General features: G+C 38.2%; 1 protein-coding gene across 2 annotated transcripts; it reads right to left on the bottom strand.

Annotated features, from left to right (window-relative positions):
• Positions 1 to 229: 229 nt before the first annotated feature.
• On the bottom strand, positions 230 to 18,644 carry Smp_039640.1 (putative retinoblastoma binding protein; the record flags this gene model as incomplete). 2 transcript variants are annotated; one of them, XM_018790125.1, is made up of 12 exons in its annotated part: positions 355 to 583; positions 625 to 943; positions 980 to 1,035; positions 7,300 to 7,779; positions 8,675 to 9,483; positions 9,521 to 9,902; positions 9,936 to 10,181; positions 10,218 to 10,306; positions 10,339 to 10,374; positions 18,220 to 18,259; positions 18,301 to 18,397; positions 18,430 to 18,595. In XM_018790125.1, 12 exons carry the CDS (start codon positions 18,593 to 18,595, stop codon positions 355 to 357), a joined length of 2,949 nt encoding a protein of 982 aa, XP_018655500.1. The 2 variants fall into 2 exon arrangements, with proteins under 2 accessions (XP_018655499.1, XP_018655500.1); XM_018790126.1 differs by lacking the exon at positions 10,339 to 10,374 and having other exon boundaries at positions 230 to 583; positions 18,430 to 18,644.
• Positions 18,645 to 25,606: the final 6,962 nt, after the last annotated feature.

Here is a 25,606-nt window from a genome sequence, read left to right as displayed (position 1 = left end):
CTATTTCAGTTTAAGCAACCGGCTAGTGTCAATAACCTTTACACTTGGAGTGTAGCTCATCCCAAACTACCTGGTGAATGAGTTAAATTATTGCTTTCATATAAAAAATATTTTGGAATTCGAAGTCTATTGTAGTAAACCTCAAAACAATCACAACTAATATTACCAATAGAAGTTACTCATCGTTTATGGTACACAAAACGACATTATGAAAGAATAACACTTTATTCATGATAAAAATAATTTATTAAAAAGTATGAAGTCCAGTAAATTCGTAAACTTGATCTTTATAATCTAGATATTATTTACATGTTCTTCAAAGCCTATGTACATGGAAAGAACTGGAAGAGTTAATTAGCTAAGCTCATTTACATTGATTTTATCTAGACTTATACACTGTACTGATGAATTTACATCTGAGTTAACTTCTTTCTTGTCTTCTTTATTTCCATGTTTATGTTTCTTATGTTTCTTGTGTTTCTTTGCATGCTTCTTATCAGATACCTCAACATTAGAACAAGATACAGTGTCACCTGGATTCATGAATAGTTGATTAGTTGAATCGTCGATTTGAATGCAAGCCCTAATATATTATTATGTAACAAAATAAATTATAATAGTTACCTTTTGTCAGAATGTTTGTGTTTATGCTTCTTATGCTTTTTCTCTTTCTTAACTTTAACCTTCTTCATGTGAGGTACAAATGACTCATCATTACTAATAATTCTACTGACAACAGAGTGTCCTACTAAACATTCATCTTTACAGATGAGATCATTATTACGATCCAGAGAAACGGGGGATTGTTTTGTTGAGTCACCAGAAAAGGTTTCACATGACAAAGTATGTGAAACACGATTGATATTATCTATTACTTGATTTGGTCCAGGCATATCAAACTGCCTCTGAGATGTATCTCTTGGCAGAGAAGGATTTCTAGGTCCTAAAAATAATAGTGTTAAGAGCTAAAACTACTTACCAATCGATTCTGGGTCAGAGACATCATACTGAGGGACAACAGACATAGGTGTTCGACTGTAATTGAAAAAAAACTCTGTATTATGACCGGATGGGTAAAAATAAAAAGAAACTTTAAATAAAACAAACCCACAAATGTAATCGAAACCAAACTAGCCGAGAACATGAACGTATATAACCATATGGAATTACAAAGTTAAGAACGAGAGAATTATCATCCATTAAATCGACCTGTGTAGTCAGTTAGTAAATTTTTATGTTATTTGTATACTGAATATGCAAAACAACCACAAAATCAGACCCATCTCATAGTGTTTAACATACAGTGCTGGGATTGCCATCGTATTTGTTTACACGATCACAAAGATAAAACTGCAGAACAAAACGTTATTGTTACTTTGTCAGTAGTGCATTTATCATTGCGTAACCACTCATTTCTAGCTTTTTTTGTTCTTTGCTACTAAATTAATATCTTTGTACACGATATATATGCAATATATTACTTTGACATTTATTTTTATTTGCATGTTCGCAGTGCTATATTGATGTGTTTGTATTAACTATGAAAATTTTAAATTTTCTGTACGTCACGAATAATATAGTACGATCATATGACTTATGTACGAAATTATATTACGAGAAAACTGGATACTCGATCGATGCGTTATGCAAAGACTGTGGATCACATTATACTATATAAACGATTCTCGACTACGAACAGAGAACCAAATTACAGGTTAGACAACAGATTTATCCAATACAACCACTACTGCCCATATATATTACGTCTAGAATAGAAATCAATGATAAAAAGGAATTCACATGTCAGTAAGCTGAGTATCTGTCTATCCTTGTTCGAAGCCCAATCACAACTTTTCACTAATCATACATCCAAACGTCCAACCTAATCCATCTAGATAAGAACTTTTAACCTAATTTGTAATTTTGCTTCTGTAACAATACAAGTTATAAGCGACTAATAGGAATGTGATGCGACAAATGAATCTATGTTACTCTGCTTAATTCTTTGTTCCTGTTTTATTCAAAGAAACAAAGGAAAACGTGTATGAAAACACAAAATGTTATGTACGCACAGTATATTCCATTGACCTGAAAAGCACAAAAGCGCTTGCTGTTTGAACGAATTTCGACTAATCTGAACAACAGTCAACTACTTGCGACAATTTAAAAGCTAAATCTTATATATATATATATATATATATATATATATATATATATATATATATATACGTAGTATACATCCCGACCACAGTTGGTGAAGGTTCACGACTTTTCAATCGATTTGGGATATTTAACTACTACAGCACACCTGATCTCGGTCAGTACCAAACTTCTAAGATATGTTTTATGAACAGAAACTAGTAGATAGGCGCATGTAAGTATATGGATTATTATGCTTCGTTCTACTCTAAATGCATCCTAGGTGACAACAGACAAACGAGTAATGATTTAGAAGTGATAGGAGTGGAAGACGGTGAGATGAAATGAGGAACACTCCAGTTAATTACCAGATGTCTTATGTAATCTTAAGACGGTCGGAGCACTGAACCTCTGAACTTTATTTATACGACTGATTTGGAAACTAAGTGATATGAGCATAATTGAAGGCCGAACACTATATTTTGAAAATACTAACACCAATAAAATATTCATACAACTGAGCCAGACGACGGATTACAAAGAAAGTAAAGATAATTATGCACCAAAAACGAAATTGTAAGTACGGGAAATGAATAGTATGGTACAAAAGCAATATCGAAATCACGTGAAAAACCCAATAGGAAATCTTTTTTTAATCTTATCCAACGAATACGGATTCGTTCAGATGACTATAATATTGTAAATGCGATAATTAAGACAAAATATGTAGATTGAAATCTGAACGCCCAAGCAGTTAGTTGAAGGTTGAATGTTCTAAACATAAATCAATCGGTCCGATAAAAAACATTTTAATCCATAAGATGAATAGCTGCTTACGCATTATCTATATATCATGCAGGGGAAAGTTATGAGTGAAACATTATGATTCCAAAGCTTTGTTAAAATTTCTGTTACATAAGACTTTACTCAGTTCAACGTGATATTAAAACTTGAACAGGAACAAAAACTAATCAAAAACATTCTACATATAATCCCTTTTAATGAGGAAGTGTGGACAACTTGGATGAGGTTTTCACAGAATTAAGACATCGTTTAGACATATCAACACACACATACACCACAAGATATTGTCAGAGATATGTTCGCTAAAAGAGAGATTGTATGAAGACACAAAACTGATAAACTGTGATGGTTCTCGTTGTTTAGGGAAAGCTAAGCTTTAGGAGTATATTTATTATCTTAAGGGATTGAGGTTAGAGGTTGGAAAATACTGTCAAACAAAGAAAATTCTAAATTACTGTTAGTCAGTCATCGCCAAGGTAGAACCCGAAACATGTGAGCCGGCACAAGTTGTTACACTGTACTAACGAAGAGGTGAAATTAACAAGACTTATAGTGAAAGAACGGAATAATGTGGGAGCAATGATGAAGAAAGACTAAAATTTGGGGTTAACGTTCGAAAAGGTAGAGTGAGAAAGTTTATGAGTACTAGAATTCAAAATAGAGTGTGAGATAATTAGCGAATGCGTAGGCGCCACATCACCCTGAATTTTCAAACACCCACTTATTTGCTTACACTTGTTACTCTTTGTAGAGCATAGACAACTGACCAGCATTCTGCAACGAAATCTGTCCTGGGCAATCCTTTCCTGTTGCCATCCATGCTTTTCATGTCTGCTTCTAATTGACGACTCGATGTGTTTCCTCGTCTTCCACTTCTCATTTTCACTTCAAGATTCCAAATTCGGGCTTGCGTCGTGACCCACTTTCATGACTCCCTCAATGTATGTCCTATTGACTTCCAGTGATTTTTCCCGATTTCCTCTTCAGTTCGAAGCTGGTTTGTTCTCTCTCACAGTAGGTGGCCGCTGATGGTATGCGGTCAACGGATCTGGAACATCTCACGTGGATAATTGTCTGTAAATACTTGTACACTACAGTACAATCTAGTGGAGTAAAGAAATTATGGAGAATTCAGAAGCTTAGGCTCTAAAGGAAGACAAAGAATGGATGAACCTATGCCATTGAAAACGATTTTGAACTATTTCATTCAACGTCTCTAACCACTAGTCGCGATTATTACGCTGACCCCAACCAGGTAGTCTAAACCTGTCAACATAGCTCAATCCCGTTGTCAATGACTTCATGGACTGGTATCATGTCTCGATTTGGCCACTCCTAGCTTTATTCCAACCTACTCCTACACCAGACAACATCGCTATACGGGGTAGGTGGTGGTTAGACATATGTAACACATGTCCTAAACACCTAAGTTGATGAAGATTGACTACATCACCAATCAGTTTGCCATCTTTACTCAGTCTCCTTTTTCGAACCCACGCACTTCCTCATCGTTGGTCCCAAAATACACGGGCAATGCATCAAAGACACCTATGGTCTTTCAGATGATAGAGAAGGTTTCTTGCTCAGGTGAATAATCTCGGTTGTCTCGTTCTCTAAGCTGGATGGGTTGGTCGTGGAGTTGTTGATGTTATTCAGAAGAACAGTCAAGGCTCCACAACCAAATCGTTCAACTCACACGGTGAAACTCCTCAAAATATGTATGGTCGAATACTAGTGACCAACAAATATTCTCTATTATGATGGCCGTGTTTCACACCCACAAATTAGAACGGAGTGCATTGTTAAACAGTAACTAAAGGATAGTCAGAAACTAAATATCTGCTTCAGAATTAGTGAGTCATTTATTGAGTCTTATATACGATGATTGGTAGACTGTCGTTAGGTCGATCGTGTCTTCATTTATGTTAAAACGGAATGATTATCGTAAAAGCTCGAATTGGCTTTCGAATTTTCAATATTTATTGTTGTATAATTAATAGATAACTGGATTACTATGTAAGCTTCCGTTCAACCAACTATTTTAATATTGTTCAGTTTTTCAAAGGTTGCTCTGTTCACAGATACTGTTCACTCATTTATGCATAATTGTGATTTCTCATTTCGTTGTGCGATGCGGTCCAGTATACTTTTATATACCTACGTATCTCTAAAATAAAATAGCAAAAGTTGGTTGTTGACTCTTTGGACTCAGAGAAAAGCTTGAAAACAGCGGACTAATAGGAACTTGGCTTTGTTGACTTAGGGTAAACGGTACTGGTCAGGCATACAGTGTTCAAGTTTGGGATATAAGGCTAGACAAGAATTAGTAGACGCAGAGTAAACCAAATTATAACTAGAATTCTGATTTGTAACGGAGACAGAGTATATATTACTAGAACGAAATTCCAGTTCTAGATACAGAAAACGTTTTTCCGATTCGACACGAAGTTCGAACATTGAGAGTTTCGACATGCACCTTAGAGCTTGTTTTTCGGTAACCAGGAATAACATTCCGTTAACTTAAATCATTAGCAAAGATGAAGCCCGACGATTAAGTAAAAACAAAAATTAGCTCACTCACTAGGTCCTTAGGTATGAGCCGTATTTTATTTGTGAGTGCTAATGATATAATCCTGTCGTCTAAAGGAATTAGTTGGAGCCTGGTTCGAATCTTAGGCTCGATGGCAGGAAGTCGGACGCCGTAAACACTAAGCCATTACTCCGCAAATACTTGTGGGTTAATTACGGGCACAGGAGAGATGCTGCGAAATAACGGAGATTTAATTGTGGGAAAGGTGATTTCGGGTGGTGTCAAAGGTAGCTATTACTTCCCGGCTGTCGATCATAAGTTACTTATTAGTTATCAGCAGCGTAGAAACTCACATATGTGCATCGGCTGAAGCTGCGACATCTAATTAGCACAGGGATAAAATTATTAAGACGAACTTCCATGGTAGTAGAAGCAGTAACAGTGTCAGTATTAGTAGAAAATATTAGGTGTAAAACGAAAGAAACGAGATTTTGGGACTCTGAGACTAAAGAAAGATTAAGAGTAGATGCCATTGTATCATTGTGAACGCTTTCAAGCCATCTCACTAAAAAAATCCTAATAATCGGTTACTATGATCATGTGGACCCCAATCAAGTAACGTACATCAACCTGCATGACTCAGTCCAGAAGTCAATGTTCCAATGAACTGATGTTATGCTTTGGTTTAGATGTCCCTACCTTTCTCCCAACCTGCTCCTCTACAACATGGTACGCCAAAGTAGACGGTGGTTGAGCGCGTATAACAAATCCCATATCGCTTGGTTAACGACTGTACAATGTAAATTCAACATTCTAATTCCAAAAAGACAATTATGAAATTGATGGGCTTTTAAACTTAAATACTCAGATAACAAAGTAATCATACAATATTCCTACCTGAACACGAGTGATAGTTCGGGTTCCAGCACAAAACTGATCATGTTAACATCAAAGATTTAAAAGATTAACGGCGTCTTGAAATGAACTATGAACTCTTTTAGACAACACATGTACATGACCACTGCTTTAGAGCAACATGTATGTACTTCATGTAATCTCATGAGCGATCATGGTGTTGGATTTCACCTAAAATAACTATTAAGTTATTTTCCGTTAATGATTTACAAAACTCAGATGTTTTCTATTATCAAAATCTAAACAAATATTGAATGAAGTGTTTACTTCTTGCCATATTGGAACTAAATACGAGCTCGAATTATGGCAAAAAAAACATCAAAACACATCAGACGTAGACACTTGCAAAAAACAAGATTCTGAAGGATGTTTCAATGAAAATTAAAGATAACTGAGCAACGTAATTCCAAAACAATATTTCGGACAATCAATCAAAATCATAGAATGGAACAAATCTGTATTAACCTGATTTGCCACACCATATAAGAGTAATTAGGAGATGAGTTGCGAGGTAATATAAATGGTAGTAAAATCGACTTGACACTACGATGATTCAAAAAGAAAGTATTTGAGAAGGAATGTTTAAACTCAGGATATGGGCAGTAGATAAATGGTGAATAAAACTATACACACCACTAACGGATTCCGACTAATGTCTCACACAGAATCTTCAGTCATTATTTGTGTGCATTATTAACATGTAATCTACACCTGCCAGCATGATTCAGAATAAAAGTTAATGAATTCATGGACTAACGTAATGTCATAGTTCGGTCGCCCCTGAAACTTACGTTTTATCTTGGTGTTTATTCAGACAATCCTTTACAAATACATGGGACAGACGTGAATTTTTCATAAAAGCTGTTTCAACACTGAATGACTAATCTAGGAAAACGTAAAATATTACCTACCTTCTTTTACGTCTACTGAGGAATTCGTCATAATGTCCACTACCAACATGTGGTTCCCGACATCTGCGTGGATCTGAGGGTTCACGTGTGACAGGAGAAAGGCTACATCCCCGACCTTTGTACCCATACCAACCATCTTTACTTGACGGTGACTGTCTTGGTGACCGCCTGGACCGGTGTGCGGGACTATGCGGATGGCCTCGTGAATAATGACGTCTCCGGTCGTCAAGATCTTGAAAGAAAGTAGGGCGGTAGTGATGACGATGAGTCCCACTTCTGTCATGATGAGATTCATATCCGTCGGCGTAACGGTGTCGGCAACGACTACGTTCACTCTCGTAATTAACAGGTGAATAGTATCGAGATCGTCTCTCTCGCTCTTCTCTCTCATAACCACGTCGATGGTGAGAAGAATCTCCATAAAGTCGTTCGCCTCGATGTACATAACCAGGACTACGTGAATGGGTGCGGTGGCGATGCCTATAAATCAAATTTTTTTAATAAGATACTGAATAACGCAGAGAAAAGGCAACCATACTGTTAGGTGGACCCGTTGAATGTAGTGGAATGCACACCATAACAAAACAAGATAACAGCATGTACATATATACATATAACTGAAGAAATGTAAACAAAGGCAAACGAATGAACAACAGCCAATACATACGGTCGCACAGACATAAAACTGAGCAACATTCAAATGAAATATGAAAGTATATATTAAACACCAACAGAAGCTTCAAAAAATCAAAACACTTTTAGTTTGAATACTGTGTACGCTGAACGTAAATACAGAGCCTTAATTAAGCCCTAGAAAAAGTAAACTTCAATTTGAAAGAGAATTCACAACCGTCAGCATGTGACCTTTACATTTTTATATAATTGCTAATCCATACATTTACTTCGGATATAAAAGACCTTATTCTGAGCCTACCGCACACAGGTTTGGAGACAAATTGCGGTCAAACAAACAAAAGGCAGCTGAACCACATAGTTATCCTTTCACGGGGCAGTATTTCTACCCAAAATATTTACTAACCTAAATTGTGAATGATTACAAACCACCTCGATACTGAAACGCAAGAAATAAATCTTGTTTCGAACAGATAATTCACTGAAGGATAAGTCCGAGAAGCGATAGAAACTCATAAGTCTAAACTTGGTATTTGAAACTTAATGAATTAAACTATACATTCTTCCAGAAGCAGAACGACACCTCCATTACCCATAAAATGAATACTTTGCTACAAAAACCCATGATATGAACAGATCTTGTGAAGCTTGAAGTCAAGAGATTTAACTGTTAAAGAAAGAGGACGGCATGACAACCTGAATAAATAAACGATCGCATTTGAGTAGATTTAAATTGGTTTACCTTCTACGAGCTGAATGGAGAACTTCCATTTTCAACCGATAGAACTCTTCTTTTGAAAGCATTTTGTGTCCATTTAGTGTTTCAACAGGTGCGGATAAAGCTGTGTGCATCGTGCCAGGAATAGACTGCCCAGGGACTAGCCCAAAGGCGACCTGATTATTATTGACTTGTATTACTGGATCAACTAGACCTGCACTCTGAGCTGCTGACGCAGCCAAAGCTGTCTCAGCTGTCCACTCAGGGTCGCCAACAAGCGATCCGTAAGTGGCTGGTAAAATAGTAGAGGGAGCAACCAATGGAGCCTGTAAGTCATCTAACCGTATACTATAAAGCGCATTAAGAAGGGGGTTACCACCACCATTAACACCTGGGAGTAAAGTAGGCATTACAGCAGCAGAACTAGTATAACTCAAACAAGGAATTTGTGTGTTTGAAAGACAAGTGGTGGGTAACAGATTCTGTCTGTTATTTCCCACCATAGTGGTACAAGGAGAACTTGTGACCACAGTAGCATTTGTATTGTTCGTTACAACAGAAGTAGTCATTTCAGAAACACGAACATAATCAAAAGATGAAAGAGTAGAAAATGTCACAGAGTTTGTGCTCTGGGGTGTTTCAGAAGGTAAGTTCAAAAGTAAATCAGTATGTTCATTTTTAACAATAGAATTAGATTCTGAAACAATTGGTTGCATCTTCAGTGAATTCTGAACTTGATTTGATTCCGCTGCAGTTGTACTTCCAGGTTTGACCGTATTGATGCTGACCATTGCTTGTTTTGGTTTCAGAACGCGGCGACAGTTAACAAATGTCTAAAAGTAAGGAAAGGTTATAAATAAAATATCTTACCGTATCGTTTTCATTGAACTTTGATATATCTCCAGGGATAACTACTTCTGGATCGACTATTTTAGATTCATCAGCGAGCCAGTCACGAATCAAACTTCGCACAAGAGCATTTTCAAAGACACTGGACTCATGGTCTGTCAGCACTGCATCACAGTTAGGACACTTATGGGAACCCAAAACTTGAGAATCAAAAACATGACCCATGATGCACTCGTTACAATAGGTTGTTCCACAACAGGATACTAAAACTGCATCGCTGAATAGCTTATTACACAACGGGCATACAAGTTGCTTCGGAGGATTTCTTTCCTGAGGAACATACGGAGGGTTTTCTTCAACAGAAAACGGCCGTTTATCCTTTTTGCCTTGGGCATATGCCTCTCTAAGATTTTTATTACAAAAACAACTGACTTACGCGTCTTTGATAGGCACCATGTACTTCCCGGATTTTCCTAAATATGCACCTGGAGTTCCAGCCGCAACTTCCAGAAGGAAATCTTGTGGAATACCCGTCGGCCTTTTAATTGATTTTGCATCCATTACTTTCCCGGTCTTATCACGTACCCCAGGACAATTGTGAATCCAATGTCCCGGCTGATTACATTTGTGACAAACGTAAGCAGCCGGAGGGACCCCATATGGCTTGGCTCGAACGGCAAAACTAAAACAAAGAGTTCAGTAAACTAGAATTCATTACTTGGTCTCTGAATAGGTCTCCGAGGATCTCTCCATCATCAGTTTGATTTTCTCTTCTTCAGGAAGGTCAGAATCCGCTAAATTGATAAGCTAAAAAGATAAACATGATTGTGGAAACATACTTTAGAACCATGTGATGTTTCTGATGCGGCAGTATGCTGTAAAACAAAAAGAAATATTAAATCCAATAAATGTGAAACAAAACTGTCAAAGTAGGGATAGAAACAACTTGTTTTTAGAAGTATATCTACGATTTCACCGGCCAAGATCACACACAGTTCAAACGACTTATATTATAAAGTCCAGTACTATGCCAAGCACACATGGGTTATGCTAGCTTCCAGATAGATCAATTTATTTATTCTTCTGGAGCCACATTTTGATCTAGTCGGTTATTCCTGTATTAGCCTTGACTGTTTTTATGAGTATATGTATCGCTTGCTCTAATCATCACATGCCCTCAGATTATTTTTGTCTGGTCATAAATACTGAGCCACGCTATACCAAATTGAGTTGACACACTTCTCCGCTTCGTTTACCCGCTTCTCAATCTTAATGTTTGTCTAAATAAACGAATGTTTGATACAAATCCATCCAATTCAACCCGTATTCCGCTTCTGGAGAGTCCTTCTTCCCTGTTCTGCGACCCGTTGATCTGACTCCGATCTGAAAAAATGTATGAATGTGTCATGAATATAAATCTCTCGTTTAACTCCACATATTACACACAGACTAACTTCGGTTGTGTAACGGAGGTAACAAAGAGCCGAATACGAGGTGAATCGGATGAATTTACTTCAGACACTTTCTAGATGAGATATCATGACTTTTTACTTAACGAGATTGAGGACTTGAGTTCATCTGGATTTCAGGATATTCATTTTACTCGTCTCGTCACAACTAGAAAGAGTTGGGAAACTGATATACTTGCGCTACATGCAAATAAGGAATGTTATTACTGTAATTTATATATGGCTTTAACATAATGAGAAAATGGAGTAGTGAGAATGGAACAAACCGACAAAATGAACCATTACCTATATTAATCCATATACCTACATGCGCCTATCTACTAGTTTCTGTTCATAAAACATATCTTAGAAGTTTGGTACTGACCGAGATCAGGTGTGCTGTAGTAGTTAAATATCCCAAATCGATTGAAAAGTCGTGAACCTTCACCAACCGTGGCCGGAATGTATATTACGTACTGCAACTACCCCTTAGCTTGAAACGCCATCTTGAGTGAGTAGGAAGCTTGGAGGAAACACAGATCTGTCAGACTAAGCCATGGAGTGAGCCGATGACGTCAATAGATGTTGGACTGAACTGAGCCGGTGAATATAGACGAAATAGTTGAGGTTCGCACGATCACCGCTATCAATAATTAGTGTTATGTTGGTCAGTCATACGTAAAGTATAAACTAGACTATAAGTACAACAATTTAAACTGCCACATCCCATAAGCATAGGAAGAAAAAAATTGTCAGGACGAATTCCGGAATAGAATAGCTAGTAACATCACAGTATCAGTGGTAATAAGAAAGATAGAGTCAAAGATACTATTCGAACAAAAAATATGAATTAGTGAAATAACAGAAAATTGCAAGGTAATTTGGAGACGCAGGCTATAGAGAATGACGAGTGAATGCATCGGCTTCATTGAGAACGATTCTGAATATTACTCAATCTCTAACCACCAGTTAAGTTGGGTGGGGGGACTGCAACTAAGTAGTCTATGTCTACTTATATGTCTCAATCCAAAAGTCAGTTTCCTAACAGATATATATCATGTTTTGGTTTGACCACTGTAAGATTTTCAGCCTACTTCTAAGCAAGCCATCATCACAGTCTTCATTGCTGTTAAAGGTATGAGGGGCCGTTATCACTTCCCGGTTGCCCACACTGTGGAAGGGTTCTTCTAAATCTACGTCAAAAGGAAATTGAGCTAGAGGTGGTTTCAGTGACATAAGAGCGTGACTGTAGTACCCATGGAACAACTGCTTATGGCCGGTCGCACACGACTATTCTGTGGGTGATTTTTGTGTTAACTTCAAATTTCTTGAGACCTTACTGTCAGAAAAGGATATCCGTAAGATAAGGCGAGGTGTGCAATTTTTGGGGTCGACCTTTTCTAAACCCACCCTTCTTTTGCGGGGAGGCGCACCAACGTCATGCTGGTTGTTTGAGGGAATTACCTTACTGTAAGCACACCTCTGTAGTCAGCATTGCGACTTCGCTTTCGGACCTTCGGTTTGTTGCTTTTAGTCTTACTGTTCTTCAACCGACGTGCCTAGAATAGTATGACCTTAAGGGACGACCGCTTCATCACGATGGGGAAGCCCGACCACGTCATGTTAGCAGCAGCCTGAGTGCAATCAGTGGATAAGCATACGGACACATCTAACCATCGCAGTTGATCGAAATTCACTACATCCTAAGTGTCGTACTCGGCACTCTACATTTAGCCCCAGAACTGCTAATATGGTTTCAAAATACACGAATGAAAATTCGTAGACACCAATGATCGAATACTAGTAAACCAACATCCCCTATCTTTAAAAACTACGTTTGAGACTACTCAGTATAACGGAGTGATTCGTAGTGCAATATAGTACTCCCGACCATAGCCGCTACCTTGATGTTGTGATCGGGCTTACCGTTCGTGATGATTCAATCGAGCAATACGGGTTGAATTACTTGTTTCTTTAAGCGCTACCAAGCCAGACAGGTCAGTTGAAGGACGATAAGACTTACAGCAGAAAATCCATGGTCCATAAGCGAAGTCGTACTCTTGATTTTATTAAGGTGCAACGGCAGCAGGGCGTTCCCCTCAGACAACGGGTATCTGCAGTGATGTCTACTTACAAACTGAGGGATTAGAGGTCGGACTTAAAGGTGTGACACTTCACCTCATCCCACGGATTCACATTTGCGTCGGTAAGCCCTTTTGAGATACGAAGCTAACATATTACAAAGTTCCCACACTAAGGCCAAATGTGGCCTGCTTCAAGCAGTTGTCTCTTTGGTTCTTCAATCATACCCTCAAGTCGGTACGCACATCAATAACCCACTTTCCTCTAGAAGTGACAGCTGCCCTCAGACCTCTGACACCACTAAAAATCTCGTTGTTCATGATGAAAATGTTACATGACACAATTCAGAACCTATCAGAAGTGCAAGGTATCGATTTATGTCAAGTCTTCAGCTGAAGTACTGTGTTGTGCATCTTTATTTCTCGAATTTGTTCTTTCAAAACAGTATTGTCTCACGTTTCTAACAATTATTGATATCATCATGACCTTACTCTTGATATTCGTCCCGTTAATGCCATCCCACATAACTGCTATGACGACTAAGGTTGAAGGTGCTTATGGTTGGCTGACTGCCAAGTTCACTAACTTTTTGTAGGGAAAGCAGGGTAATTATGCATACTTATCAGATTTAAAAAATCTAGTTCAAAAGTTAAATATTACGCTATAGGTTAAGATAATTAACTAAGTGCTCAGCAGGTTAGTCTTAAGAGCTGTTATCTTTACTCAATCGAGGGAAATTTATTGACTTTCAACTAAAGGATCCTAGAAGATGTTCATGGATAATCTTTCTAGGTCCACGTTGGTAAAGCAAATTGTGTCGCTTGTGAAAAAGGTGACTCCATCGTAATATTATAATACAAATCCTAGCTTGGTTATTCTCCACTTTATAAAACTTGTCTCTGACATCAGTAAAATGTGATAGGGCATGTGCAAAGTCAAGTAAGCTGAAGGGCATTATTTTATACCACGTAGTTACAGGTTTTACTGTAAGTTAATTTTTTTGTAACTGCTTGGACATCTATCGTTATTGCACTACTCAGTGACAATTGAAATCATCTTAGAACTGCAATTAAATTTAACCACTTAGAAAAAGTGAGTTTATTAAGTGAGGCAGCGACTGATGGTTACAATGTTTGATGACACTACTCCTCGACGAGTAATTTAGAGAAAATTCTGATTATTTATTCATTCATGACAAAGATTATGGCACAACAAGACAACATGTAGTGAGAGATTGAGATGTTGATAAATACACGAAGTGTTTAATAAAAATTCAATCAGAATTAAGACCAGTTGGCCTTCATTTTATTTCTATCAATGTAGTGAGAAACTACATCACACAGCTTATTTATATTACGGACCATGCCGAAGTACCTCAAGCTGTAGAGTTGCACGACCTATACACCTTGAACCGGGGTAGGGGGGGGCAGACGCCAGGCATTAATATCGGCCATGTTTTAACGCTATACAAAAAATTTACTGTCACTCCAACTTAGTGTCAACATAGGTAAATCTCAGGCAACATGGATTCCATACCAACATTTCTAAAACAGGTTCAAGGCACTGACTTTGGCTTTTCACAATGGTGGCATGAATTAAACTACCGTCACTGCGGCTAATCACATATGGATAACCCTCAGAATTTCTAACACTTCGCCGGGTGAAAGTAATCGTTTGGAGGTAGCGGTGACCAAAGTTTAAATAAAATAAACTCAAAGACACCAGGCTTCATAAGGGAGGTGACGGGACTGCTGTCGATAATGAGCCATGTATTCAGCTTCTTAAAGCCATATTAGTACAAACAGACGGTCCAAGTTAGAATGAGCCAATCAGGCTATTCCTAAAAGCTGACTTTTTTGGCAATTCATAGTTTCACTGAGTGCCTGATATACTCATTTATCAACTGAAAGCAGCTAAAGATCTGTTGCTCAGTTAGCGTTTTAATAAGATACAAAGGTTGCTATGATGTCCTTCAGTACTACTACGGAAGATGAGCACCGTGAGCCGGGACCGTAGTAAGACTAAATCTTAGTGTGCTTAGCTACATGATACTGATTTCCGTCCTTGTTAGTTATCTTATGTACAAAACATTACTTCACCGTATTTCTAAGAATGAATAAAATATCCAGAAATCCGTAATTAACTTTAAACATACTTCACCGTAGTAAATTAAGGTGATGTTCCATTATCTTCCTTCTCTACCCGCCACCTAAGACTGTTTTTTTTTCCTGATCCTTTACTATCATTGAGAGATTTCTGACTGTAGATAAGACGGGCTACGACTACAAGTTACATGTTCCATAATGAGCGTATCTACAAAACGGGACTTGGAACCCAGTGTGAACAGGCTCGCAATACCATACTGGTCAGTTAGTCTCAGATGGTGGGAAGTTATACTCGCCTGCATCGCACAGATCAACAGTGACCGTGTACATATTATATTTTAGTTTGATCAGACTAAAATATGGTTCATTAAAATTGGGACATAGATAGACCTGCAGTGTTACCTAATGTCCCAATTTTATCTAGATGTAAGGATGACTAAAATATATCGGCCCATACAACCTTATGATCTTGTCGATTGACTTTTCTTGCGTCCCACGTCATACAAAATAATAACATCGACTATTCGAAGTTTATATCGTACACCAGAATTTTTCAGTAGGCATCTATGATGCGCTTTGTTCCCTCATATACACAGTAAAAACGACGTTTCATTGTGCAGTACAGCCCTTTCTTTGTTATCTACCCGCCCGTCTGCTACTTGGAATAGAAAACGTCTATGCAGAACCAGTGGCTTTACATCTAATGTTGCAACATAATACATCGGTTGTAATACATAGCTCGAGAGAACAAAAAATAATTAGTTCTACATAAAGACCTAATAACAAACTACTAATTCTCGACAGTTGGAAAATATCAACCTTGAAAATAGCAAGTCCCTTTATGCTCCGAACTGTTACTAAAAAATAAAATTCTAAAAAAGGTTGTCAGTGAAATGCTTCAAGTAGTCATCCTTTGGATCTTATGGTTATGAGGCAAAGCTGAATACAGCTAAAAGACCTTGATATGTCAATCGCTTCAGTTAATAAGGAGACGTTAAAGAAAAGCGAAACAATTATGCAAGCGATTAGGATAAGAATATGATTTTAGGGTCACCGAATGACAGCCGGTTAGTTTGTGGTGGAAATTCAAATCCTAACATCTAATCTTAATTTTTAACCCTGTTCTGACATCTATTCTATTACTTAGATTTTCCCTCACCGGTTCGGTCGCACAGCTTAGGCTAACCGGATGTATCGTTGAGTCAGGAAGATTTTAAATATTAATCTAGCTTTATTCCAAATTCCACGCAATTGATCAACACCAATTGCTTATACATCTTTAACAGTAAATGGATTCGCCGTGTTAGTAAGTGAAGTAGTAGGGGGAGTTTATTAAGATAATCCCTACAATTATTGTATGAGCATGATCTAACACTGGTCTGCAAACAACTACTACGTTTACCGACATAACAGACTTATTTAACTCAGCAGTGAAACCTGAGTCATATATCAACAATGGAATAAGGTACGTACGTTTGCACTGAGATAACGTGTATTAGACTTGATTAATTTCATCTATACCAATTAAGGGTTTGTTTATACAGAGAATGACTCAACATGCTAGATTTTAAATATCAGTCAGTCAGTTACAACGTAGGACCAGGCACATTTATGCATCGGTCCAAGTTGCCATACCTAGTTAGCACAACAAGATCAACACCGGATTCATAGAAAAAGTTAATTTAGTGGTGGTAGTATATAAAAGATAGGTTGTATATAAGGATATAGTATAGTAAGGAAGAACGTTATGAAGCAATTTTAATCTCAGGGTTTAAGGGAAGATAAAGAGTGTATACACCTACGCCATTGTGATCGATTCTGGGCCATGTCACCTAGAGTCTCTAACCATTGGTTACGATAGTCATGTAAATCAAAATGCATCATCCAGTAGATACCAAATCAAGTAATGGAAAATTTACGCACAGAATAATTTCAGGGATATAACGAACAATAATTACACATAGTAGTTGAGAACAGAGAAAACAGATAATCTTTGGAATGACTATTTAATGTGTCAAGATGTACTGCGGAGTGTGACAAAAGCTATGCGTCGGTGGGTCAGTTATAAGAAACGATTCCGGACGATTGAAAAATGATACACTACAAGCATGTGATCGTCCGGATAATGAGCATTTTGATTTCACATTAGTGCATAAGTCTGGATGCACATTACTATCAATCAGTACCAACATACAGCATGGTACATATGTGCTTTGGCCTAAGCTGCCATAGAGCGAGACGAAATATCCATATTACAAAACAAACAGAACGTCTAGTAACAAGTTTTGTGATTTTCTGAATCCCAGAAACAGAAAGTAATGAAGTAGCGAAGAATGGGAATCCTACAGGACTTATCGAGACCTATTTGTAATTATAGGAAATTTAAATTTAACGTGTGACAGCAGAAAATATTACATGAAGATCCGTGAATTTATATTTGCAAAACGTCACAATATAACAATAACACTGATAATAGCAATATTTTATTTGAAAATAACATTACATGGGCTGCACAAAAATAAATCAATGTCAATAGTTCGTAATTCCAGAAACAAAATCCAACAGACCGACTCCACCCAAAGTCAACACTCCAACCTTCTAACATTTGGCACCAGGACTGCTGTGTGAAAGCCACTATCTAATTAAGATAGATTTTTCAGTTAGTTACAATGATTTATTATGACCCGAGGCCACTCAGAATTCGGAAAACTATACTGGTGCTACACAGACCTAACCAAATCAGATGAGGTTGTCTAATATCTAATGATTTCTTATCCAGCCAAAAAAAGATGTAGAGAGAACCTAATTTATACTCAAATGACACATTTAACCTAACAGTTAACTAATCTTCCAGATTATTGATAAGGGTTTTTACACTGCGAAACCTGAGAGTATCTTGAAAAACCTTACGATTAGAACCATAGTCAACCATATTATTTTGCCAGTGATAAATCTCGCAACGATACCAACACAGAAGTATAAAGATCCCTATAACTAGACAAACTTCCTAAGAACCAGTAGGTTAGTGCTCAATCCCATACTGTTATGACCAAAACGACAGAAAATGTTCAAAAAAACAACTTACATTCTTTTGCAACTCTCTCCACGTTACCTCATCTGGACCCCTGTGATTAATGAACAATAGACCACATAACAAAGTACTTACATTTGCTTCTTCTTCTGGATTTCTGCAACTAAACGTGGAACACGTCGCACAACAATACTTGAGTACTTCGGAATCAATTCATCATCTTTGGAATAGACTAAACAAAGTTGAATATGAAGGACTAATTACCTTTTCCAGTAGTGTCTTCTAGCTTGAGATCAAAATCAGTCGAATACAAACAACACTTCGTTCGAATAGCATTCTTGAGATCTTTTACAGAAATAGAAGATCCATCAAATGAAACAGAGTCCGTCTTTACATTTGCTTTGAACTTAAAATAAACGATGGAGGACATCGCAACAACCGGGTGAAATGTGAAACAGAAACCGAACCCCTAGTCCAGTAAAACAAGTGGATTAAAGAAACAAAGAATAAGATATGAAAATATCTCCAATTATTTTTCATCCAGTCAAGGCGAGTCGTAGATTCTATGAGTTGAGAGTATACGAATGTCAAAGTAAGCAAACATCTAGTTTAGTAAATTCAATTAGTTCGAACGGTTGTGAACGGAATAAAAGAAGCTTTCGCTTAACGATGGATCACTAATACCTTCAGGCAGGAAACTAAGTATATTGTCGATAAAAGATAAAAACGAAATTAGTAAAACGTAGTAGGATGTTATCCTCAGTCCTTAAGAATAGGTCAAGTTTCCTCTTAAAGGACTCCCCCGAAGTCGCTTGGACTAGCTCAGTCGGCAGAGAATTCCCAGCATTTGACTACTCTTAAGGAGTAGAAGTTATGTCTACAGTCCATTCTTCAATGTTGAGTCTCTATTTTCTGGGTGTCACCCCTTAGTTATGTATTGGGACTAAGCTTAAGTAGATGTTTAAGGGGATGTCCAGAAGTGTTCAGGATACTGTAAGCCATTAGAAGGTCACCTCTAAGACGCCTATACTCTAATAGGTAAAGGTTAAGTGACTTGACGCGCTCTTGACAGGGTTTAGATTCGAGTCCCCGAAATGATTTCGTGGCTCGACGTTGGATACGTTCCAGAGTGTCCTTATCCTTTTGGAGAGAGGGAGGAAATACTATGTTTCCGTACTCCAAGTGGGGACGAATAAAACTGTTGAAGATTATGTGGAAAGCTCTACCGTCAAACTGGCCAAAAGTGCGCTTCAATGTCACCAGTGCAAGGTTTCGCTTGAAAGGCGTTTTTGTCACAGTTAGCGTACGACTTCAAATCGTAGGGTACTAGTACTCCTAAATCTTTTTCAGCATGGGATACTTCTAGAGGGGTCCTAACTAGGTGATGACTGACTAACAATAATCTAGAATTTGCTTTGTTTGACAGTATTTTCCAACCTCTAACTTCAATCCTTTAAAATAATAAATATACTCTGAAAGCTTAGCCTTCCATGAGCAACGAGAACCATCAGAGCATATCAGTTTTGTGTCTTCATATAATCTCTCTTTTAGAGAACACATCTCCGATAATTATCCACGTGAGGTAACAATTATAATTATAACAAATATATTTTAGTGACATGTGATTGCTTGTTTTCTGATTACCTGTGGTGCTTATATGGATCAATGATTTCTTTGTATTGAGGACTGCTTTGATTTTGAATTCCAAATATAATACATTCGTTCCTGCTCATCTAATACTTCTTGATTAGATTGCGTTATTGCTAGGATTACTAGTTCATACTATAATTATTAATAATAATATATTCTGAAAATAATATTTACAGAATTCACACCAGTTTACAGGCATGATCAGTTTGATATTAACAGCAACATTTAATGTAGAGAACAAACATGAAATATGAAATTGTTTTATGTTTGCTAGTTTAGTAATTGATAAGTAGTTTATGTATGGCATATATCACGGCAAGCCGATGCAACACCAGGGATTTTCTAATTTTTATTAAGTGGATAGCCTGATGATTTGGGGACGTATTTATTTAAGGTTATTTCCAGTGCCAGAGTGAGTTATCGATAAATACCTACAACTAGAGAAAGTAAGATTAAAGCAAAGAGCACGGAACAACAAAACAATGATTGCCAGAATAGGCCGGTCAGGTTACCACTGTTTATGTTAGATATTATTCAAACGTGTTATAGTTGCTAGTGACAGTGTTAATGTAAAGTGACAGCAAGTAAGTGGTTAGACATTTAAAGTTCCTATAATCTCACTTGTAGAGTAAGATACACTTACAGGCGCTAGAGCATTTAATGCAATTCAAATACTCCTGATTGTCACAGTGGCATCGCGATGGAGCCTGTTATGGGACGGTTGGATCAACATACAGATTTTAATGTTTTTGAGAATTACATTGAGAGGTTCGAAATCTGGGCTGTGACCAAGAAAGATGTTGAGGGTGGTAATATCGTGGCCCGTTTCTTTACATTCATCGGAAAAAAGGCATACAGCTTCATAAGGACTTTGGCGTCCCCAGACAAGCCGATTTCACTCCCCTATGAAACTCTCAAGGAATTACTGCTTGACCATGTGAAACATACAAATTTAGAGTGTGGCTAATGAGAAAAATTCAATGATATGACTCACCAGGACATTAGGAACTCCACTACTTCACTACGTCATCACATTCCAATACGTAATCAAAGTTATTCAGATTACAACTCATTAAATTGCGAAGATGAGCACAAGTTTGGTAAATTCTTGTGCTGTGGCAAGTTTCACCTATGTAATTCATGTGTATTTCGTAAATCTAAATGCTTTAAATGTGGTAGAACTAGACACATTCAGTCAGTTCGTGACACCATGGTCATTTCGCTGAAATTAGTGCTGAAATTTGTATTTGTGATTCTACTGAGTTGGATGTTTCTACTGATCACTTATTTTTATCCAAGACTTCTAGAAGCGGTATAACGTCACATAACAGTCCAGAGTTGAATGAAACCCAGATTCATTGTGAGACAAAAGTTTCTAATCAACCAACTTATCGGATTTCTCGTGTTGTTGTACCACATATGGTTTGTCGTAATGATTCATATATTTCTGATGAAATGTCTTACAACCCTGAGAATATGTTGAATTAGTCAAATCATGATAAAAAACCGGATTCAGTTTTAATAGATGGTGATTTTTCTAATGATCTATTATTCTCTAATGAAACTCATAATAAATTGGAGGGAAATATTTCAGAAAAATTTAATTCTGATGTCATATCAAGTGTCATTTATCTTCACCATGGATTTATTTCCAATGATACCCCCAATGAGTGTAACAAATATGTTCTGGATTAGTCGAATTCTAGTCATATTTGTAATGTTATTGTATCAGATGTTGCATATTCTCACGAACAATATTTGTTGAGTAGAATCCCTAGCCAGCGGTATGATGAATTAGAGGGAATAGCAAGTCCTCCTGGAGCAATCAGAGAGCCAGTATGCATGTATATGGAGTTTGCACAGGCAGAGAATACGAATCAAATCCAAGATTATCCCACTGAGTATGGGGCAGATGCATGTTTTCCATTCGATTGTTTCGCAGGTGAATCAAGCCTAGATGAATCACATGTGTTAAATACATATGTCAATGCATATCTATCTGTAATTTTTAATATGAATAATAAAAAAGGATATGTATCATAATTTTTTATTTAAGTCAAAGTGACACGATGGAACACCTCAAATTGTATGTCAGTGTGTATCCCCAAATACTCACATACAGTAATGGAAGCGTGAGATTTGAGAAGAAAATGCAAATTGAGAACGTCATATTGGTCATAAAATTGCGACGTAAGGACCCAACATTATTTCGTTGGGGAGGAGAGTGTTGGAAAGTCTCTGATGCAAATTCTAAATATCAGTGATTTCACCACACAAACGACATGATGATTGTATACAATTCCAGAACCCAGGTGAGTCTGCTCCGATTTCGGTTGTTAATTCTAATGCTAACGAGTGCGTTTTAGATAATGCAGAGTCTACATCCAATACACTGTCAGACAGATGTAGGATGAACTTAAGAAGATGGATAATCGATTACAGACACTTACACTCCCAAATAAGCTGTGGTTAGTGTGGTGTTTATATGGATCAATGATTTCTTTGTATTGAGGACTGCTTTGATTTTGAATTCCAAATATAATACATTCGTTCGTGCTCATCTAATACTTCTTGATTAGATTGCGTTATTGCTGGGATTACTAGTTTATACTATAATTCAATCAAATCCAGACCGTTGCTGCTACCTTGACGTGGTGGTCGGACTTGCCTATCGTGATGAACCAATCAAGCTATTCTGGCTGGAACAATCGTTCCTCAATGTCTTACCATGCCAGACAGGTCGGTTGAAGAGCGGTAAGACTAAAAGGAACAAACCCAAGGTCCGAAGGCTAAGTTGTACTCCTGACTGTACAGAGGTGTGACAGCAGTAAGGTGTTTCTTTCAGACAACCAGCATAAAAGCGATGCTGCCTTCCCGCAAAGAGGGGTGGGATTAGAAAAGGTCGACCCTAAAAATGCACACCTCGCCTTATCCCATGGATATCCGTGGGTTACCTCTGGAAGAACCCTTCCACAGTGTGGGCAGCCGGGAAGTAATAACAACCCTTATACCTTTAACAGCACTTAAGATCACTGTATTCATAATCAATATCCTTCTTCACTTCCTACTATTCCTTCTACCTCAACTTTCAACACTAAACTTCCTATTTCGGGTAGCACTACTAGAATGGATCCTCGTTAACAGTCGCCTGTGTACTGTCCGGCTAAATGGCTCCGTAAGAACTCGGAAGGATAGGGACACACGTCGTTGCCTTTCCATCGTTTCTGCCTACGCTCCCACTGACTGCAGCCATAATGAAGTGAAAGATGACTTTTACAGAAAGCTCTCTGAACTTCCTCAAAAAACTAAGCGCTCACACATAGTACTGGTAGCGAGTGACTTTAATGCCCAGTAAGGTATCTTAAATCAAACAGAAGGACATTTAGGTGGGTATTTTAGTACTCCGGCTCAGCGAACAGATAATGGTGATCGTCTGTTGCAACTACGCTCAGACAATCGTTTATTTTTAGCAAGCACTAATTTTAAGCATAAAGAGAGACATCGTCTAACATGGCGACCACCTGCACCAAACCAACGATGGACTCAAATAGACCATATTGCCATCAGTTATCGTTGGAGAGGCTCAATAGAAGATTGTCGCTCGTATTGGAATACTTGTTTAGACTCTGATCACGCTTGAATACGAGCGCGCATTTGTCTGCGCCTCAATGGACGCAGGAAAATTACACTAAGAAGACCCATTAGGATTGAACTGGAGGACGAGAAAGCCAAATGCGAATTCCAGAAACAACTGAGTTCACATCTAGGCAGTTCTGTAAACGAGACTGACCCAGATGTTGCTTGGAAAGACATACGAACAGCTGTGGAAACAGCAGTCACATCTATTAGTCATTTAAACCATAGGGCTCCAAAAAACCAGTGGATTTCTTCTAAGTCTATTTCACTGATGGATTCGCGTAAACTCATCCCATCAGGCTCTGAACACGACGAAGAGCGTAAAGAAATTAGATCTAGGTTAACTAAAAGTCTAAGGAACGATCGTGAGCAGTGGTGGGCAACGAAAGCAAAAGAGATGGAAAAGGCAGCGGCTGTAGGCAACACCAGGCAACTCTTCAGACTAATAAAAGAAACCGGAATCAATAAGTCAAGTGTAAGTGAAACGATCTCAGAAAAAGACGGAACCCTTATCTGCTCTCAGCCTAGACGTTTAAAACGATGGGCGAAACACTTTAAGGGGCAGTTCAGCTGGCCTTCAGCTACTGCACAACTACTCACTATTCCCAGAAAACCTGAATGGAGCATTGAAGTAGGTCCCCCAACCCTTCCTGTCGTTCAAAAGGCTATAGGTAATCTGAAACGAGGAAGAGCAGCTGGTCCAGATGGATTGGCTCCAGAGGTCTTTAAATATGGTGGCCCAATTTTAGCGATTAGGTTGAATAATATTCTGGCTAAAATCTGGGAGTTGGACGTAATCCCATCTGACTGGTCACAATCTCTGATTGTCCCAATATATAAGAAGGGGTGAAAATCATCCTGTGATAACCATAGAGGGATTAGTCTGACTAACATAGCATCTAAAATACTAGCCTCAATAATTATCGGGCGCCTAACTAAGACTCGTGAACTGCAAACACGAGAAAATCAGGCTGGCTTCAGACCTGGTCGTGACTGCATCGACCACATATTCACTATTCGTCAGGTTTTAGAGCACAGACATGTTTGTTGGCGTCCGACAATGATAGTTTTTCTTGACTTGAAAGCAACATTTGACTCTGTGGACCGAGAGGTTCTGTGGCAGTGTCTGTCATTGAAAGGTGTACCTGAGAAGTACATAAACCTCGTGAAGACCCTTTACTCGAACACTACCAGTGGTGTGAGAGCTTATGGCGAACTGTCATATGTTTTTACAACCTCAAGTGATGTCCGTCAAGGTTGTCCACTATCCCCATTTTTGTTTAACTTCATTATAGACCTGTTGCTGGAAATAACGTTCTCTTCGACTGAATTTTCAGGAATTGATCTCCTACCAGGGGGACCACTAAGCGACTTAGAATACGCAGATGACATAGTCCTGTTTGGTGAAGACACTGACAAAATGCAGAGTCTTCTGTTGGAACTCAGTAATAATGTCAGGATGTTTGGGATGCGTTTCTCCCCATCCAAATGTAAATTGTTACTCCAGGACTGGCCTGCGTCAACACCCGAACTAAGGATAGGGAGTGAAGTAGTCGAACGCGTCGACAACTTCACTTATCTTGGAAGTCTGATCAGCCCTAATGGGTTGGTGTCTGACGAGATCTCAGCACGGATTCAAAATGCTCGTTTGGCTTTTGCCAACTTTCGTCACCTATGGCGAAGACGAGATATCCGTCTATCAATTAAGGGACGAGTATACTGCGCATCAGTTCGCTCTGTTCTACTTTACGGCTGTGAAACATGGCCATTAAGAGTAGAAGATACTCGTAGGTTACTAGTATTTGACCACAGATGCCTTAGAAATATTGCTCGCATCTGCTGGGATAACCGGGTAAGTAATAGTGAGGTTAGACACAGGGTATTAGGGAATGATGGTAAATCAGTTGATGAGGTGATGAATCTTCATCGACTGAGATGGTTGGACCACGTGTTACGTATGCCTGAACACCGATTACCATGACGCACTATGCTAACTAGTATTGGGGATGGTTGGAATAGAGTTAGGGGTGGCCAGACCAAAACGTGGCATCAGAGCTTGAAGTCACTAACTTCTAGTCTGAGTCATGTTGGTAGATGCAAACTACTTGGTCGGGGTCCGCGCGAATATGGTAACCAGTGGTAGGAGACTCTGGGT

This window comes from Schistosoma mansoni, chromosome W, assembly GCF_000237925.1.
Source record: "Schistosoma mansoni strain Puerto Rico chromosome W, complete genome".
Lineage (NCBI taxonomy): Eukaryota > Metazoa > Platyhelminthes > Trematoda > Strigeidida > Schistosomatidae > Schistosoma > Schistosoma mansoni.
The sequence above is the reverse complement of the archived record's forward strand: the minus strand, read 5'-3'. Positions and strand labels throughout refer to the sequence as shown.